We start from the raw sequence: 20059 nt of genomic DNA on the forward strand, positions 1-20059 counted from the left end.
TCAAATTCTTGAGGTTTTTATTCTAAATTCAAGCATAATATAATAACATATGATTACAATTACAATAATTTCATATCCATTTCCAGATACTACAATATATTTCATGTCCATTTCCATGGCACTCGATGGAGATAGTACAGTAAGAATCACAATATGTAGCCTTGAATAAAATATGACAGCATAAATGTACATTTTGTCTTGAAATTGCTTTTGATGCTTATTTTGAAAAATAAAAATCTGTGTTAGTCATATCATAAACATTTTTGAAAAAAAAATACATTTTAACAATCCGATTATATTATACCTTGGTATCACCCTTTGCGGGAAGATTTCTCCCTGATCTTTTTTTTTCTTTAATTCATTGGTGTCTTTTGGTTAATAAATAAAGTTATTAAACACTTTATACACATGAGTACTTCCCTCATACACAGGTACATATACATACATTCTTTTCCCCTAATATTAATGACGACAGACATCACAACATGAATACATCAACATTGTTGTCAGTGGATAATTTTTTTCATGTAACTTTAAATTGGGTGTTCAAAATGCTACTAGTAAAATGAAAAACTTGTAATATTATTCTTTTCTAATATACACTGTATACATACAGAGCCACTTTTCCTTATGTTAAAATTGGTCGCTCGACAATAGCCTTCTTTTGTTTCTTTTACTTTTGGCATATGGTTTACTAAAATAAATTGGAGTGTGCTCATTTTCGTTGATAAATAGGATCTAAGCTTTGCCATCAACGACGAGATTTATTTGAAAAAGATACTGTTTTTTATATTTTGGAGTTCTGGACAAATTTTATTTTATTGTCATTTCTCAAAATATTTAATAGCATCATGTGCATTTGCTCAACAAGTATATTTTTCACAATGAGGTAAAACTGACCAAAGAACATTTCCAACATATACAGATATATACGTTTATAAATTGTGTTTAAACATTGTCTTTTTTGTTTTGATAGAAAATATCTTTTGTGCGATTAATTTTTTTTCTGTAACATGCTCTATAGTATGCCATTGTGAATATACTACCTTTCCAATGATTAATTTTATTTATTGAATACACGTTTCTTGTCGCTTAACAGTTAGGTGTTTTATGGCAACGCTTTTTTAATAAATCTTGAGTTTAGTGTATTTTTTCCTAATTTTAGAAATGTGTTCATAAATGTACAGAAATATGAACATTTTAATTTGTGATAACGTGAAATGTTAGTGAAAATATGTAATCATGTTAAAGGTAACTCCATACTCGTAAAATTCTCTGATGAAAGTCGGAAAACTGTACTGATTTCAACTTAATAGACTTAAATTTCATCAATTGTAAGAAAAAATATACATGTCATCACACTTTTTTAGAAGTCAGATAAACGTAAACTAAAGCATATTCAAACATCAGAAAACCGTATTTTTTGTTAAAAGTAAAACTTTTGTAGGCAGAAATTTGTTTATCTTGTTTTATTTTATTGTCAACTTTATCAGAAAACTTAATCTATAAACATATTTTAAAATTAATTGTTGGGATAAGAAACACTATATCATTTAGAGAGAGAACTGAGAGAAAAGTCAGAAAAGTGTTATTTCCCTTTAGCATAGATATAATGTATAAAAAATTGGAAATTAAGAATAAAATCAAGCTGCGAAAATATCTTGAACTAAACAGTAATTCTACTCACTTCTACGTGATTCTATTCACATGAAATATATTAAACTATCTTGTACAAATTTGAAAGAATTCAAAGTCTTACAAAAAAGCATGACATCACAAAACACTGGATATTTTGCAACCCCAAACCTGCTCCAAGGGAAGCTTGGCCCAATATACTTGCTAACTTCCTCTAGTTTAGATTCTTCTGGAGTCCTCTCATATGTCTGAAGAACTTGAATTAAGAAAAATCGCAATGAAAATATGTTATCATTCTCCTATGAATTGTAAGTCGGTTTTACAATATACATTCATTTTTTCAAAGTTTAGAAAGCGGAAACAAAGAATTACCCATTGGAGCGGGGAATCAAATTCAAACTCAACCTATATATGATACAACTATATATCAAATTTGAATTAAATGTGTGCAACGTTTGTTGAGAAAGTGATCGGAAAGTGAATTAATCATTTTTTATAGGTTCAGGAGGCAGAACTTTGTAAAAAAAAAAAAAAAAATCAGTGAAACAGAACCAAATTCGACCTTAACCTATGTATTCATATAACACATCTATATATCACATTTGAAGTGTGCAACGGTTATTAAGATAATGATAGAAATGTGAACGATGAAGGAATGGAGGAACAATGCAACTCTATGTGCCCGGATCATTTAATGGCGGGGACATAAACAAGGGGCCCACAGACCTTGCCGATCACCTGAGTACTACAGTTTGTAGATGGTACTTATAGGGAGTGTAATGTTTGTATTTTAAGCTTCATTTTGAAGTTAAAACCCAAACTCCGTTGACTGTTACCCCCACTTTTATCATTTGAAGTTTTCAAACTCCAATTTATAAAGCAAGACACAAGAGTAGGAGAAATATCATACACTAGAACAATGGGTAAAACAATATAAACTGTTTGCCCAAAAAGACATGCACGTCTTTAATGGTCACTTGTCAGTGAGTAAAATAAAAGTTTTCAAAATTAAAACAAACATGCTTGAGTATATTAAATGCAAAGTCTGTTTATAAGTAGGAAAACAAAAGAAATTATATATTAGATCACACTATAACGACTTAGAAAATAGGTATTGATATAATGCTTCTTGAGCCTCTAAATCATGCATTTAGTTATCCCCACTACTGTAGAAGTACATATAGAGAGGAAAAACAAGATTGGTACATTTCCACTTAATGGTCATTTGGCTCTGCTAAGATTTTTAAGAATTTGATTTTTTTCTCATATTCTGCCTTTGATGCCTCAGGATGATAATGTAATACCTTTAAACATTAAGTTTTGTTTTTATTTTGAAGATTTTTAAAACAAACAATAGTAACAATCTTTAAGAAATTAATTTAAAATTGTAAAACTGTTGAGGGACGACGCACAACGACGGCGGAAGACCAACGACAATAGGTCACTAGAGTAACCTCTAAAGAAACTTTGTTGTTGATGAGATAAAAGCCGTGTTAAACTACCTTAATTATCCAGATAATCCCGTTTATCTCTTATCTTCCGTGATCCGTCTAGTAAAAAATATAATTAGATTGTTAACATATACTTCATTAAAAAAACAAAAACATAATCTAAAAGTTTTAATGTTTAATTTTCGACAAACAGATTTTTTGGTGAAAATTTCATAACTACTTATCTTCTGTCATGTCAAATGTTTATCTTGAAACCATTAACTATAATGATTTTAAAGGTCTGGTATGAAGGCAAATAAAATAAATTTAATTAAACGACGTAATTTTAAAACTTATTTCCGAAAAAAAAATTTAGTATTTGGTATATGATTAAATAATAATATATCACAAAGCAATAAAATTATAAAGAATATATATTATTGAAAAAAAATCCTATTATTTTTAGGTCAACGTGTTTGAAAGTCAAGTGATACATGCATAACAAGATATGGGCTCATATAAAGTATTTTTTACAGTAATAAACATATTTGCTACAACTAAGTATTTGTTCGTTACGTTAATATTTAACTGTAATTTTTTGATAGGTTTGACTTTACCTCTGACAGCCGTGGTAAGATCCCTTTTCATCCTTTTTAATTTTCCTGTAGGTTTGACTTTACCTCTGACAGCCGTGGTAAGATCCCTTTTCATCCTTCTTAATTTTCCTGTACAAAACAAAGAATTTGTATACACCGCTCTTTGAATAATAAATAAAATTTTATATATTTTTCTGCTGTAAGATAAGTATTTGAGTATATTTGCATTTCCATTGTTCTTTCCCACTGTAAGCCCATACAGAGGAGCTGCAATTATTTCTCTATAATCGCAATTGCTCTGTCAGTATACTATGACGTCATAAAGGTGTAACGTTATATATACTTTTCCATGACGTTATAGATTTAAACCACTATACGATACATCATGTGTTTTTCTCCAACTCCATTAAAATTGACGTATTTACATGTAATATTAAAACATGTTGTTGATAACATTTTAAAGGATCGAATTACTGTTATAACATATCATTGATTCTGTAAACAAATCTATGTGAATTAAAAAGATACATTACAGTCTGAATGTTTACTTTTGATGTAATAGCTAAATGTCAAGGGCTAGGCTAATACAGGGTATTTGCGAGTGGTAAAATGCAAATATAAGTAATAAACAACGATTATTTAGTGAACATGGCGTTATGAATAGCAACTGCTCTGCTGGCATATTTTCCATGATGCGCTAGCGCGCATCATGGAATATGCCAACAGAGCAATTGCTATTCATAACGCCATGTTCACTAAATAACGTTGTCTATTTCTTAAATGAACCCCATTTCATATTTGGCCATATTGATCTTCAACTTAAATTCTTTGATAAAGTTTTTTGTTTAAAAAATTGAAACATATCGGGTTTGTATTTACCTTTGACCTCAATAGTAATATCCTCTGCTATCCTTTGTAATTCCTCTGTAAAGAAAAGAAAGATCAACCAATATTTCTATGATTAAATTTTGATATGTTCTCCCGTTGTCGTTAGGTAGTTTTTGGAATATGAACCCCGTTTTATATCGTTATTGATCAAAGTTAAAATAACGTGAAAGTGAAGTGAAACGAATTGAACACAGCTTATTGTTTGTTTAACTTTTAAACGATGGTCAAAATTTAATTTTTTTGTGTGAAATTTTTAATAATTTATCATTTATTTTCAAATACATTTATTTACCTCTCAATCTTGGTTTAATAGTTGCGCATTCTTCGCTGTCTTTTGGCAGTCCTTTGACTGTTTGCAATTTCACCACATAATCAACTGATTTGCAATCAGGTATAGATGTTTGAATTCTTGTAAGCACCCGCTCTATATCATCGCAGATTTTCTCAAACTTTTCGTCATCGATTTCTGCTGAGGCAGCATGTGCGAAAACTTCGTTTCTGAGCACTCTAATTCGCACAATGTCATCGCCAAGTCCTTCGTCATCATCGCTTGGCTCTACACCCCACCCCTGTCGTGGTTGTATGGAAGGGCAAAGATGACTAATCAGTTTGCATAGTAAGGTTACGTCAAACTGACTATAATCAGGTATATCGGGTGGCTGAATGCAGCATTTCGCTTTTTCTTTTGAATTAAGTCTAAATCTTCCCTTCTTTAGAGTTTGATTATTTTTAATTTTGTCTGACAATTCGTCGGCCTTGACATTTAAATGTAATATGTCTATTAGTGGCAGTTTAATAACATCCAAACACGCGATGGCTAAGCGAGCGAAATTCAGCTGCTTGTTTGACAATGATGATGCCATCTTTATCTTAGTTTATTCCGTAGCACAGTCCTTTTATTCTAAATCATAAAACAAAACGTGTTCTATCATTCATTTCACAAGAAATAACATAAAACTAGTCTAAATTCAATCGATAATTATATATTACTAAATGTAAAGAAACTGTCAGTTTTGAGTAGTAAACATTGATCTGAAATAAACTTATATTGCAAGCAACTTGTTATTCAAGTGAATTTCCGATCAAAAACATTCTTCATATTAAGACAACTGGGATCCTAATTTTGAAATTTTTCTCTTTTTATTTTGTTTCTTTGAGTTTTATATTTTATCTGCAACTTTGTTGACATAACATTTCACCCTAGTGTCACATTTTTAAAAAAATTCTATTAACGTATAGAACTAAACAACCAAATTGCTGGAGAAAAATCAATAAGTTATATTTTTTTTATCAAATCCCATTGATTTTGTTATTGAAATATGTTCAAATTAATAAAACAACTAAACGCATAAGACAAACAACAAAATAGTTCACATACATGACATCACAGCTTTTATAATCTTAAATATTTAAGAGTACATTGTTGATTACGATAAATACCAAAAATCATTATTTTCAGGATATATAACTTATGACCAATCAGCAGAGGATGCTCACTCCTCCTAGGCACCTGATCCTACTTTCAATGTAATGGAGGTCCTTGTTGCTTTGGTTTGAATTTGTATTTCGTTTTATAGATTTTTGAGATGGTTGACTGTTTGTCATTGGGTTTTTTTTTTTCATTCATAACCTCAAACTTGCTTTTACAATAAATTTTAGGATAAAAAACTTGCAGGAAATGGTAAAAACCAGTATGTACGAAGAATACTTAACGATATTGTTGGTTCATATGATGATACAGTATCTATTATTGATTTTAAAAAATACATATAATTTTAAAAAAGTATTTTGAATTTTTTTTTTCCGATACATTAATAATATTTTTAAACAAACAAAAGGGAAAATTGAAATTCAACGGCCAATTAATAAGTGCACAAAATCTGAAAAAAAAAAAAAAACTTAAAATAATTCACCACTACTTAATTTTTTTCCAAGTGCAAAATGCGTTGTTTTTTTTTTACTCAATTTAGAATAAGTACCTAGAAATTACAGAAAAAGGATGGTAAATTTAGTATTTTTTTTTATACCAAGAGATGAAAAATACTGTATTAACTGTCATACTTTCGTTGAGGATAAACATCATTTTTTATTTGAATGTCATCTTTAAAAATAACTAAGAAGTGAGTATTGTTCCCTTTTTCATAACCTGTGTATATCTTATCAGATTCCTAATCTAGCAGATGTTAAATCAACACTAAATATCTGTAGCTCTATACTTAATGCATTAAACATAAAACAATATTTGTACTAACTATATTTGTATACAGTTATACAGTTGTATACAAGCTTCCATCTAAAAACTACCCCCTAAAATGTTAACTTATTCGAAAGAATCATTAAGGCGTTATTTACATGTACTACTGAATTCGATTTTATACTTCCAACCCCTGTAGAAGTCCCTCCCTAATCGACATTTTAACAAACTCAGATATGCCATAGATAAGAAAGCAAACGATAAACCACAGGGACAAAGCCCGTTTTAACATAAATTTCAATGTAACCATAAATAAGGAATGGGGTCGAACTCTGACCCAGATAAAAAAAAAATTAATAATTACCAGCTCGCTTCAAAAGCCTAAAAATAAATAATTTTTGGGAGTTGATTTTTAATCAACTCTCCTATGCAGTCACTCGGACAAACCGAAAGTGAAACAGTGTTTGGACCTCAGCACAAATCATTGCTCCTGACAAGACTTATTTCTTGAAAATAATTGATGAATTCGATGTAATGTATGCTAAAGCATTGTTTTTCAAGGAAACTTATTGACAAATACCTTAAAAATAGTCAGATTTTAAATGGTACGAACAATTTAAATATTTTTTTAGTCGTTTGTATTCCTACGCTAGAGTTCAATATAGTCTCGTTCAACTCGACGCTCGGCTGTCTCTGTAAACCCTTGTTGGAGATTTACGGTGTCAGCCGAGCGTTTGATTGAACGAGACTAGAGTCCAATATTGCTTGGATCCATACAATTTTCGAGAAATATTTCTACCACTGATACATAGTTTGATTTAAATTAATTTTATCTTTAAATATTATTTAACATGATTCATATGGAGGTTTCTCGGCATTCTAGTCGAAAAAATTCATATAATAAAAATATGCGTAATTCAAATTAGAAACTACGTATACATGTACTTGTCTTGCAAAATAACATATCAATGATTTTAAAATAAATAAACATCGACAAAATCAACTCCCGTCAGTTCTTCAGTACTTTGATTAAAAATATTTGCAATATATATAGCATGTAGTTTTCAAAAAAGTGATTTCTGATATACACTTATACGTCGCTAGTTTATTTTTACTTGGACATTACACGGCCAAGAGCTCCCTATGATTTTTTGTCTAAGACAGCAACAGTATCTCGACAAATGGAGAAACATTCGCACAAATTGTTTTAATCCTCACATCAAACACACACGACTTACACACTCACATCAAACACACACTACTTACACACAAAAACTCCGATAAAATTCCTTAAATACTCTCAATTCTGCAACTACATTGACTCCTTGCAGGGCCAGCCATATTGAGGTCTTCGAGAAAAAATGATTCTGATTTGACCATCAGGAATATTAACCAGTGAAATTGGGTTTATCATTAGCTATCACAATGTTCGGCCTGGAAAAATTATATGAGGTTAATGATCAAAATTTGGTGTTACCGGTATGGTGTCTTTTATCGTTTTAAAGCATTTTTCAATATTTTTGCAACTCGTGCCATACGAATATTTCAATGAACAAGTAAGGTAAAACCAACAGAAAATATGCAAAATTATATAGACAAAAATATCAAATCTTAACTTATGATATTAAAGTACTGCCAAAAATGTTTTAGCGGAAAACAAAATCTGAAATATTTAGTTTGAATGTCCTCTCTTTGGCTTAAAGTCTATTTTCGTTTGAGCCTAATTCCACAATATAGTAGAAATATTGAATGTTATGTCAATTATAAAACATTTCATAAATACTTTTTGTGTTTAGAATAAAAAAAAATACCAATAACAATTTAACAAACTTTCAACCAGCTTACAAATCCATGGAACGAAATACAAATTAAAAGCAGAACAACACGGATCTCCAAAAAGATAAAGGTAGGATCAGGTGCCTAGGAGGAGTGAGCTTCCTCTGCTGACCGGTCACAACCGCCGTGTGTTCTTTGTCGTAATCGGGGAAACAATTAGGTGATTAATTATGGTAGATAACTAGGTGATTAATTATGGTCTAACCATTAGTATGAAAAACGTCAGTCAGCGTGTGACCCAGTTGAAGATTGTATTTGCTGACAAGGTCGTCGAATCGACCATAGAACTTACAAAAAGATGACTTCAAACGATACTTTTTATAGTCATGTTTTATCAACTTGTTTGCCAGTAGCTTACTTCGCCTTAGAAACTGTTTATATATGAAGAGCATGCCCTTGCTTATCGAATTAACTCGTGATGAATCTCGAGGGAATAATCACGAAAGATGAATGCTTATCAGCGCTTCGAAATCTCAAAAACGGAAAATCGCCAGGACTTGATGGGTACACCGCGGAGTTTTATAAATTTTTTTGGTCAGACTTGCACCCGTTTTTACTTAACTCTCTAAATTTTGCATATCAGTCTGGATCTTTCTCGATTACCCAGAGACAAGGTGTAATAACATGCTTACCGAAAGAGGGAAAACAAAAAGAGTTTATAAAAAATTGGCGTCCGATTTCACTTTTAAATGTTGATTATAAAATTGCATCTGCGTGTTTAGCAAATAGAATGAAACACATTCTAGATAAACTTATAAGCGAAACGCAAACCGGTTTTTTAAAAGGCCGTTCCATAGGAGAAAACACCAGATTTATTTACGATTTAATTGAACGAGCGAACGCCGATAATATACCCGGATTACTTATTCTCTTAGACTTTGAGAAAGCGTTCGATTCTTTAGAGTGGAATTTCATCGTAAATACATTAGAATTTTTTGGATTTGGTCCATCATTTATTCATTGGTTCACTATATTATACACGGATATATCATCCACAGTCTTAAATAATGGCTTTTTTACTGATTTTTTTAAGATTAGCAGAGGAGTTCGCCAAGGGGACCCACTTTCGCCCTATATTTTTATTTTAATGGTGGAACTCCTCAGCGCTTCAATTAAAAACAACACTAACATAAAAGGGATAAATATAAATAACACCGAATATTTAATCAGCCAATACGCAGATGACTCAGCATTAACGTTGGCTGATGATCCAGATAGTTTAAATGCCGCTCTTGACTGTATAGATTCTTTTGCGCAATGTTCAGGTCTTAGAGCAAATTTTAATAAAACACAAGCATTATGGATTGGGGTAAAAAGGGGCTGTGGAGAGGAATACCAAACTAACCATCAGCTATATTGGAATCACGAAGGAAAATTTAAGCTGCTAGGTATCATATATGATTTACGAAAAGTTGATTTTACTGAAGATAATCTTACAGAAAAAATCAGCTCTATGAAAAAGCTGCTGCATGACTGGGCTTTTAGAAACCTAACAATTTTTGGTAAGATTACTGTTGTCAAAACACTTGCATTACCGATATTAGTACAGTGTTTATCTGTCCTACCGGACCCAAAATCAAAACAATTTGAAGAAATCCAAACAATTATTTTTAATTTTATCTGGGACGGTAAAATTGATAAAATCCGCCGAAATATTATGATTAGTGACAAACATAAGGGGGGGTTGAAAGTTCCACATATTCTTTCTTTCCCAAAAAGTCTTAAACTTACGTGGGTCAAAAAATGCTTGGATCCACAATGTAAATCCTCGTGGAAAATTTTAAAAGCGGATAAACTTGAGAAGTGGGGATACTCAAATATATGGCGACTTCGGAGAGAAGGCTTGTCGACTGCCATGCAAGTTTTTAATAATTTTTGGCAAAGCGTAATGCAAGCCTGGAGCGAAATTATGCAGCATCCTACCACAGCCCCATCAGAAATACTACGCCAGCTACTATGGCACAATAATGAAATATTAATTAATAAACAACGTGTTTGTAAATCTCACTGGATCAAAAAGGGGATATTCTTTATCAATGATCTTATCAATGACAACGGCAGTTTTCTTTCTCTCGAAAACTTTCAAGACAAATTCAATGTTCATACTAATTTTTTAACTTATAATGGGTTAATATCAGCCATCCCAAAACATTGGAAAGAATTGATAAAGAATGCCCCGAGAGAAGAAATATCTGATTGCAATATAGAAAAATTAAGAAAGGCGCAAAAGGTATCACAACTTTTTTACCCTATATTTTTATCATCTGTCGCCGAAACCCCTGTAAATGTAAAACACAAATGGGAAGAAAGAATGTCTATAGATATTGTAGAAAACGAGTGGGAGCAATATTTTATGATTCCTCATAATGTCACAATGAACACAAAATTGATAAGTTTCCAATTCCAAATTTTACATAGAATTCTGTGCACTAACTCTCGTTTATTTATATTCAAAATATTAGATACCGAAATTAGTTCATTTTGCCATGAAACTAAGGAGTCAATAAGTCATTTTTTTTTATGGTTGTCTGCATGCACGAAACATTTGGATTACAATACAGGAAAAACTAAAGAACCTGTGCAATATCGATGTGTGTTTTAATGAACAAACAGTAATTTTTGGATGTAAACATGCCATACCTGTATTGTATAGAGCACTTAATCTATTGATATTGTTAGCAAAAAGGTTTATTTATATTAACAGATGTAAATATATTTTACCCTCTACAAAATCACTGTTCGAATATATTAAATGTTTTAGATATGTTGACATCTACTCTTCCCATTCATTGAACATACGAAAAGAAAATGAGGTCAAGGATAGTTGGCGGATCATCTCAAAAATATTAGTTACTTGAGTTTCAAATTTCATTCATCTTTTTGTTACGATTGTACATGCATAGTTTGTGAATAAATTATAAAAAAAAAAAAAAAAAAAAACTCGTGATGAATGTATATTGCTACATAAGTAAGGAACGTTGACTAAAGAAAAATGATATCATCGGGTTTATCATTAAATTTTGTTGTTAGGTTACCATCAATGTCAATTTCCAGTAAAATATCCAAATATGAAACAGGAGACGCAGAATCTGTGGCATCTTTTATTTCAAGTTCGCTGGGATATATCGAGTCGATGTACGTAAGTAAGGAAAAAACAATTGTTAATTAATAATACGTCGTCGATATACTGTAGACGTATTTTTTTCCACGGGGTCATAATTCCGCAGAATCACAATATCAATTCAATCCGCGGGTAAAAATTTACGCGGATTCTTTGAATGAAAAAAAAATCATTTGAATAATTATTATTAAATTTAGTTCTGAGCGATTTTCATTACCTAGAATTTGTCCAACTTTGGACTTAAATTGTAAGAACTGTTCACAGAGAACAGGAATTATCGGTTGTGCACTGGTCGGTAGTCATTAGTTAGCCGTCAAGATGTTCCGACGCTGGCTAAAATCGTCTTGTGATCTTCATTAACTGTCAATCTAGGGGTTCACATGTCGTTTAAATTATGAGTTGATCAGTTTTATTAATTATAAGTCAGAGCACAAAGGGATCTAAAAATTGCAGTAAAAACACGGGTCTTAGCGTGTAGTTAATTGGGTCATTGAAAGACAGAGCCGCTTGGCGCGTCTGACACGTGCCGTTATCTCAAGCTGGGAAAAGTTTAAATTTTATACAAGTAAATTTACAGAAAATTCAAATCTTTAGGAGATTAAATTATTTATTATGTAAATTCTCAATACAAATTTGTTTGACAGCTTGCATAGATAAAAATGATATACATTGGGTACACGTATATGCAAGTTTAATATAACGAAGTAACTTCCGATTATCCTTATTCATGTAATGCAATTTCAAATTTCATTCCAAAATGCACTTTAAGTACACTGGGAAAAAATTCCGCGGAAAATTTGTGCGCGTTCATAGCGTAAATTAATACCACGCGGACAAAAGTACGTCTACAGTACCTGAATGTTGAGCTGAAGGCCATAGCGAGTGATTTATTTTTCTCACGTACATGTTTTTGAAGAAATTCTGCTTCATAAGAAAACAAAAATAGGTCCGATAACTACACCATTAAAATATCATAATATTTTATGTTTCCTAAAATGCTTCCTTTTTTAGCTCACCTGAGCTGAAAGCTCAAGTGAGCTATTCTGATCACATTTTGTCCGTCGTCCGTCTGTCTGTCCGTCTGTAAACTTTTTACATTTTGAACTTCTACTCTAAAACTGCTTATCCAATTTCAACCAAATTTGCCACAAAGCATCCTTATGGAAGGGCGAATATAAATTGCAAAAAAAAAAAAGTCCGATCTGTATTCAAAGCGGAGAAAACCTTGAAACTGCAGAAAAAGGGGGGTGCATTTTCAAAAATCTTCTTCTCAAGAACTACCGAGACAAATTCAACGTAGTTTAGCATAAATTATCCTTATGGGAAGGAAAATATAAATTGCAATAATTAAGGGGTAATTTTGTTTCAAATCTAAGTTATTACGAAAATAATAATAAAGGAAAGGCGTGTTTCAATCAGTTTAATAGCTTCGGGCTCGGCATCCGGTAAAATGGGTATGCAAGACTTGGCCTGGGCAAAACAAAAGATTGGCAGTTATTAATCTGCCAATCTCATTAAAATTTCAGGATATTTGATGGACTAGTATATTTGTATTCGCTGTAGATATTGCTGCAAAATAATGCGTATTTGGAATTGACGATTGCCGATCTGCCCCGGCATTTATTTTGCCACGGCCCGGGTTTGCATACCCATTTTACCTAGACTCGTATTCCATACTTCTAAAACGAGGTTCTTTGTTTAAAGCAGCCCTGACATTATACGAAAAAGGGTCGATCTGACTATGATGAATTTGCTTGTTGTGCAACTGTTCGCGTATGAAGGGAAATTTTGAAACATGAAAAATATATTGGTGCCGATTTTGTGAAGTAAATTGAGGCTAAATATTTCAATGCGTTGACAGTTTTCACACATGACGTTGGTGTTAGCTTGTTTTGATTTTCGTTTCGTTTTCATTATTTATGCTTTGTAACCTGGAAACTATCGTCTGTATTTCGTGATTTTTACGTATCAAATCACACAGAGACTTCGGTAAATCAAACAGTTACCTTAACTGTTTACCTGCGCACATTAAGCAAAATCTGATGTAGGGGTACTGAAATACAATTCATTCTATCGGTAATTCGGCATTATCTTTTGCGTAATGGTAGATTAATGCAATAGGTTTTGTTGAGATGCTCGGCATTTTCTCTAGTTTATTCAGTTTAAATAGAGTTTGATATCGCTTACGGAAATATGTAGGTATATACATGTACATGTATATATATATGATTCATTTCGAAAAAATAAATTGTGTTCTTTATTTGTTATACATGTAGTGCATGTTTCTTGTGTTTAATTGTTTACAATTTCTATTTACTAACCATATTTGAGTGTTAAGCTTCGAATTATAAGCAAGGTACAGAGATTTGCTCACAATTCTATGTTTGTACACAGATCTTAAAAGCTAAAGATTAAAAAAGTAAAATAAAATGTCAATATTTATTACGAAAATTTTCAAAATCTGTTCTTCCAGAAACCAACTTATTGAATTGTAAACTTAACCTTTTTAGCTCGCCTGAGGGTAGGGCCACAATGGAGGGTCGAGGTTGAACATATGAATATAAAAAGTAAATCTTTAAACATCTTATTCTCAGAAACTAATCAGCCAGGAAAACTGACACTTGTGTGGATGCATCCTTAGGTAGTGAAGATTCAAATTTGTGAAAATCATGACCCCCGGGGGTAGGGTGGGGCCACAATGGGGGGGTCGAAGTTTAACATATGAATATAAAAAGTAAATCTTTAAAAATCTTCTTCTCAGAAACTAATCGGCCAGGAAAGCTGACACTTGTATAGATGCATCCTTAGGTAGTGAAGATTCAAATTTGTGAAAATCATGACCCCCGGGGGTAGGGTGGGGCCACAATGGGGGATCGACGTTTTACATAGGAATATATACAGTAAATCTTTAAAAATCTTCTTCTCAGACACTAATCAGCCAGGAAAGCTTACACTTGTGTGGATGCATCCTCAGGTAGTGTTAATTCAAAGTTGTGAAAATCATGACCATCGGGGGTAGGATGGGGCCACAATGGGGGATCGAAGTTTAACAGGAATATATACAGTAAATCTTTTAAAATCTTATTCTCTGAAACTAATTCGCCGGCAAAGCTGGAACTTGTGTGGAAGCATCCTCAGGTAGTGTTAATTCAAAGTTGTGAAAATCATGACCATCGGGGGTAGGATGGGGCCACAATGGGGGATCGAAGTTTAACAGGAATATATACAGTAAATCTTTTAAAATCTTATTCTCTGAAACTAATTCGCCGGCAAAGCTGGAACTTGTGTGGAAGCATCCTCAGGTAGTGTAGATTCACATTTGTGAAAATCATGACCCCTGGGGGTAGGTTTGGGCCACAATGGGAGGTCGATGTTTTACATAGGAATAAACAGAGTTATTCTTTAAAAATCTTCTTCTCAGAAACTAATCAGCCAGGAAAGCTGAAACTTGTGTGAAAGCATCCTCAGGTAGTGTAGATTCAAAGTTGTGAAAATAATGATCCCCAGGGGTAGGGTGGGCCACAATGGGGGGGGGGGGGGTCAAAGTTTAACAAAGGAATATATAGGGTTAATCTTTAAAAATCTTCTCAGAAACTAATCAGCCAGATGATTCTTTATAATTGTTAAGACTTTGGCCCCAGGACAATTCTTTGGCCTCACGAGAAGGTTCAGAGTTTGATGTACGTTTATATCCCATATATAAACTATTGTTAGGGATCTTTTTTTGAACTGCAATACTCAACATATGATATGACTATAAAATCATCCTGTTAGAAAGGGACTAATGATTATAAACATAAGAATATCCAGGGGAAAATGGAATTTACTTATACAGGATTTACATGAATTATTGTACATTGTCCAGATAGTTTGTATTATGACTCCATTGAGCTGATTTTATCATACCTATTGTTCCTCAGGTGAGCGATGTGGCCTATGGGCCTCTTGTCTTAAAAATATTTTTGATATCATATATATTATCAAGGGCTAATGTGAAACTCTCATGATGGAAATCAATAAAAAAAAATATATACCTAATAAATCCATTTGTTTATTTATTTATTGGTTTCTGAAGTGTTACAATCAATGTCGACGTTATTTTTTCTATCTTTAAATGTTATGATATGTTGATAATTGGTTTTAAATACACTCCTATACGGAACCCCATTGCTCTGGTCAGTTGACCAATAGTTGCTAATGAGATGCCAGGTTTGTCTTGGGTAGCAGACGTTTCTTTAAGCTTGTAATTCAGTGTCCATGGAGGTTAATTATATTTGAAGTTTATAGAGAGCGTGAGCAATTTACTTGCTCTATTTATATCAGTAAGATAATCAGTGTATTCCAAAGTGATATGAAAACTCTGGACAATGGTCGCGTATTGATGGACTATCAGACAGGACTGGAATATGCTAGTGATACACATAACAGAGTTAGTATGTATTCATTGTTTATCTGTTCATAAGTTGTTTTTATATGAAACTGTAAAAAAAACAGTCTTGTTTTAATGTTACAGCAACGGGGTGTCCTGATATCAAACCAGCGTAATTTAAAACTTTAAAAAAAATTTATTTAGAGAAGACAGCATGTCAAAACACGCATCAATGGACGTTTCCGGGAAGGTAAAAACAATGGAAATTAATTAATGAATTTGTTTTTCATCCTTTTGTGCACAGGCACCTGACGTTAGATATTTTTCTTATAATAATAATACATGTAAATACCCTAAATCGACCATTACACAACGTAACCATTGCCACTGTATTGGAATTATTTCAAACCCTCACATAAGATGGACATTTTGCTTAAAACTCACTTTAGATGTTGAATGATTGAACGGGAGATGGGGAGGATCGCAAAATAATTTGACCGATGAGTTTCAATTAAAACTTGCAGCTAATATTATCATTAGATAAAGGGTATTTATTTTTACTATGAGATCAATTTATAACGTCAGATGCCTGTGATTGTATGCAATTGATTCTTTGAAACATACAATGTAATTAGCTAAAAACCATTGATACTTCTATGTTGTTTGCTGTGTTTTTCTGAACGTTTTAACTGTGGCGTTTACACAAGCAATTTAAACTCTGATAAGTTCCGTCGGAAGTTGGTGAGGAACATTAACATATGAGTTTCATAAATTGTCATTATAATCTTTGTTTTAAAAGCAAAGACCATGTTACATGTAACTGCATATAGCTCTGTTTCTCAGTAAGTACTTACTTTACTTTCACAGACGTTGAAAGAAATCAAAATATGTCTCTATCTTCTTGTAACTATGGTCCGATAGGTTAAATCTAATGTTTCGCTATTTTCTGTTTGGTTGGTTCTATTTTTAACTATGATCCCTCCAGTTAGGCATTTTCTTTTAAATGCCTAACTCATCATAACTATATTTAAAACCCATCTGTATAGCTTGTTACATGCATTTATTATGAAAGGATTTAAAACGACAGATCAAATCAGTCGTTTATACACAATGCATCCGTGTTGTCATAAGCTAAAAAAACCTACCGTTAATGGCAGCATTTAAATATATTGCACATTTTAGTTAGGTGGTATTTAATTTTTAGGTGAAAACAGTTTACCTCCTGGGGAAGCGGAGTGTATTTAGAACCAAACATTACGTGTGGTCTTTCTTGCGTAGATTTTAAAGAAAGGGGAATTCTAAAGCACGTATATTTTCATCCATTGACCCGTGTTTATTGCATCCAATCAAGTTTGTTCTATTTTTTAATCCTGCCTTCTTAACTTTCTGTTCTTTTGGTGCCACCCCCCTCCCACAGTCTTTTGTTTGTTTAAACAATTATCACTTAAATATGTCTAAAGGGGATTCTTGCAGCCCCTAATGAGAGTTTTCCATGACGTTAACAGTAAAGCCCTTTCGTTTAATCGATAAAAGGTGTATACAACAAAGGGAAAAAAAGTGTCAGTGAAAAAGCATTTAAATGGAGATTTTCTCGACCGAAATACTACAGGTAAAAACATGTTTAAATATCACAGGTAGAGACATGTCTCGGTGTATTAAAGTATCTGGCCCAGAAAGGGTATTTTTACACTATTCATGTATTTCAGCCAAGTCTGGAAATAAACAAACTGTAAGAAAATGTAAACTAAATTCATATTAAATTGGGGTCTGGGAAAGAAGAGTTATCTTTTGTAGAACTTCAACATATATCGTCACAAATTTTAGGAAGCATCATATTGTGATGTCTGTCCGTCCGTCCAACTGTCCATCCGATAAACTCCAGGTATGCATTGCTCTTTAACCACGTTTCTAAGACTAAGATTAACGTCATAGCAGATTCATCAGAAAAATCCTTGCCCGGATCATATATTATCTCCCCTTGATTAAATCTGGCTCATACTTAACTAAATGATGTTTGTAGGTCAAGGTCAAATCAAACAATGCAGTTTTTTTTCTCGATGAAATTTTCCCCTCCCTCTCTTGCCAATCTTTGTCATACTTAACAAAAACGAAGCATTGAAGTAAAGGGTTGGCAGCGACCTTATACATGTACCAAGTTACTTGTAATAATGTGGTTTCATCAATATTTGTTAAATACCAATTTTCGTGGATTTCGTTGTTAAGTTGATCCACGAAATTAAATGTTCTTTGAAGTTAAACATTTTGTATTGATTGGATCATTGGCCACAAAATTATGTATCCTTGAAACTGTGGGTCTAAGAAAATACACGAAAATTGATACCCACGAAAATTAATGAAACCACAGTAATTAAGAAGATCGAAGCAGTCTTAGACCACACATTATCTCCCATTGGATTTTTTTCGTATTAAATCGAAAAAGCCTGTTGGAAAGGGGTAATGAGCTTGACTTAAAGGTCTATGCCATCCAGAAAAAAAATTGAATCATATGTCAATGTCAAAGCAATATCCTCTGAAATGTTTTTCTCCTATTTTCCATAATTTTAGCAGAACTTGTTGGGATGGTCACCATTTCAATGACGTCTTGTTACAACTAAACTGTGATCCAAACTCTTAATTTTTTTTCTTGGACAACGCCACAGCACTATTTTTCTTTATAGAGAAAAAATAATGATTTGCACATATTGATTTCATTTTTGAATATGGAATTCTGTATTTGTTTTGAATGAAAAACATATACATTTTATGTTATATACAATTCTGTCTTTTAACAGCCCCCGCGAATGTTTTTAAAGCTTGTGCATGCATTTATAAAGAAACCTAACAAATATAACCATTATTTATTCTATCAAGATTCGATAAACTTGTAAAAAGGACTATGTGCGGTATGGTCAAATATCTGCCCCCGATTTCAACCAATTTTTAAATAGTATCGTATAAAAATCAAATCATCACAAATCATTGTAAGGAGGATGCCTAAAACTTTTATCTTGATTTTAGTCATCATTGCTCACTCGCTGTTTATCTATGACGTCACCTAAATGACCTAATTCCCGCAAATTTGCAAAAAAATGAAGATATTCTCAGTTTTGCTCTATATTTTGCATTCGGAAGTATAGAGGGCAGGTCTGCTCAAGTGCAACTTTGACATATGTTATTCTTCAGATAGTTATACATATTATACTAAAAATGGTATTTGAGCAAGCCTGCGTTCGATGTTTCCCAGTCAAAAAACCATCGGAAAACACCCATATTTTGCTACAAAACATCAATTTTTCAAAATAATGCAATCTTCATGACGTCATTACTATATTATGACGTCACTGAGGTGATAACCTTTTACACCTTTATTTCCAATATGATTTTAACTATCTTTTACCTTATTTTTAAAGCTCTTTCTAAAACTTTGATTTTGGGGGCAAAAAATGCATAAAACCGCACATAGTCCTTTGATGGATAGTAAGATCCTTTCTACAATTTGTTCACTTTAAAATCGTCAAATGAGGATCTTCTATATTTACTAAAATGTTTATATAAAGTTGGAATTAAAATATTGTTTTGTCCGAGTAATAGACTGAGTAGTTGTAAACAGGTCGAGAGCACTAGATTTTGTGACGTCGGCATACATTTGCATATCTGTTTACTTTAATCGGCAGACCAATCAGATGAATGAGTTGCATGGCATCATGGGCTATTACGAGTTTTAGTGTATACGTTTTGAAAATATATAACATTTTGAATTGTCCTCTGGAAACTCATTATACCCGCACTTTCTAAAGAAAGTTCGAGTATATTGTTGTGACCCTGTTCCGTCCGTCCGTCCGTCACGTTTTACTTTCTCAAACTGCTCTTACATCTTATAAACCAGCAAACTCAACTCTTGGATTTTGATTTGGGGTATCATGTTGTTTTCTAAAAAGGTTTTTAAAATTCTCTGTTAGTCCTGGGGGTCAAATAATTGGTAAAAATGAC

The 20059-nt window shown here is 32.5% G+C and overlaps 1 protein-coding gene across 3 annotated transcripts; it reads right to left on the reverse strand.

Moving 5' to 3' along the window:
• Positions 1-17126, reverse strand: LOC128172489 (uncharacterized). Of its 3 annotated transcripts, XM_052838283.1 has the most exons (7): positions 16924-17126; positions 10828-10858; positions 4842-5450; positions 4541-4585; positions 3683-3790; positions 3138-3185; positions 1-1891 (listed from the first exon to the last, which is right to left on the reverse strand). In XM_052838283.1, the coding sequence occupies exons 3-6, from the start codon at positions 5410-5412 to the stop codon at positions 3139-3141; spliced, it is 771 nt and encodes a 256-aa protein (XP_052694243.1). In that variant the 5' UTR covers positions 5413-5450; positions 10828-10858; positions 16924-17126; the 3' UTR covers positions 1-1891; position 3138. The 3 variants fall into 3 exon arrangements, with proteins under 3 accessions (XP_052694243.1, XP_052694244.1, XP_052694241.1); XM_052838284.1 differs by lacking the exon at positions 10828-10858 and having other exon boundaries at positions 3746-3790; XM_052838281.1 differs by lacking the exon at positions 10828-10858 and having other exon boundaries at positions 16924-17122.
• Between the last annotated feature and the right edge of the window lie 2933 nt (positions 17127-20059).

Source organism: Crassostrea angulata, chromosome 2, assembly GCF_025612915.1.
Source record: "Crassostrea angulata isolate pt1a10 chromosome 2, ASM2561291v2, whole genome shotgun sequence".
NCBI classification, from domain to species: domain Eukaryota; kingdom Metazoa; phylum Mollusca; class Bivalvia; order Ostreida; family Ostreidae; genus Magallana; species Magallana angulata.

Coding starts and splice junctions, on each gene's coding strand:
- LOC128172489 (XM_052838283.1), bottom strand. CDS start 5,412: ATGGCATCATCATTGTCAAACAAGCAGCTGAATTTCGCTCGCTTAGCC. Junction 4,586..4,841: donor TATTAAACCAAGATTGAGAG/GTAAATAAATGT, acceptor TTTTCTTTACAG/AGGAATTACAAAGGATAGCA. Junction 3,186..3,682: donor TCTTACCACGGCTGTCAGAG/GTAAAGTCAAAC, acceptor ATTTTTTACTAG/ACGGATCACGGAAGATAAGA.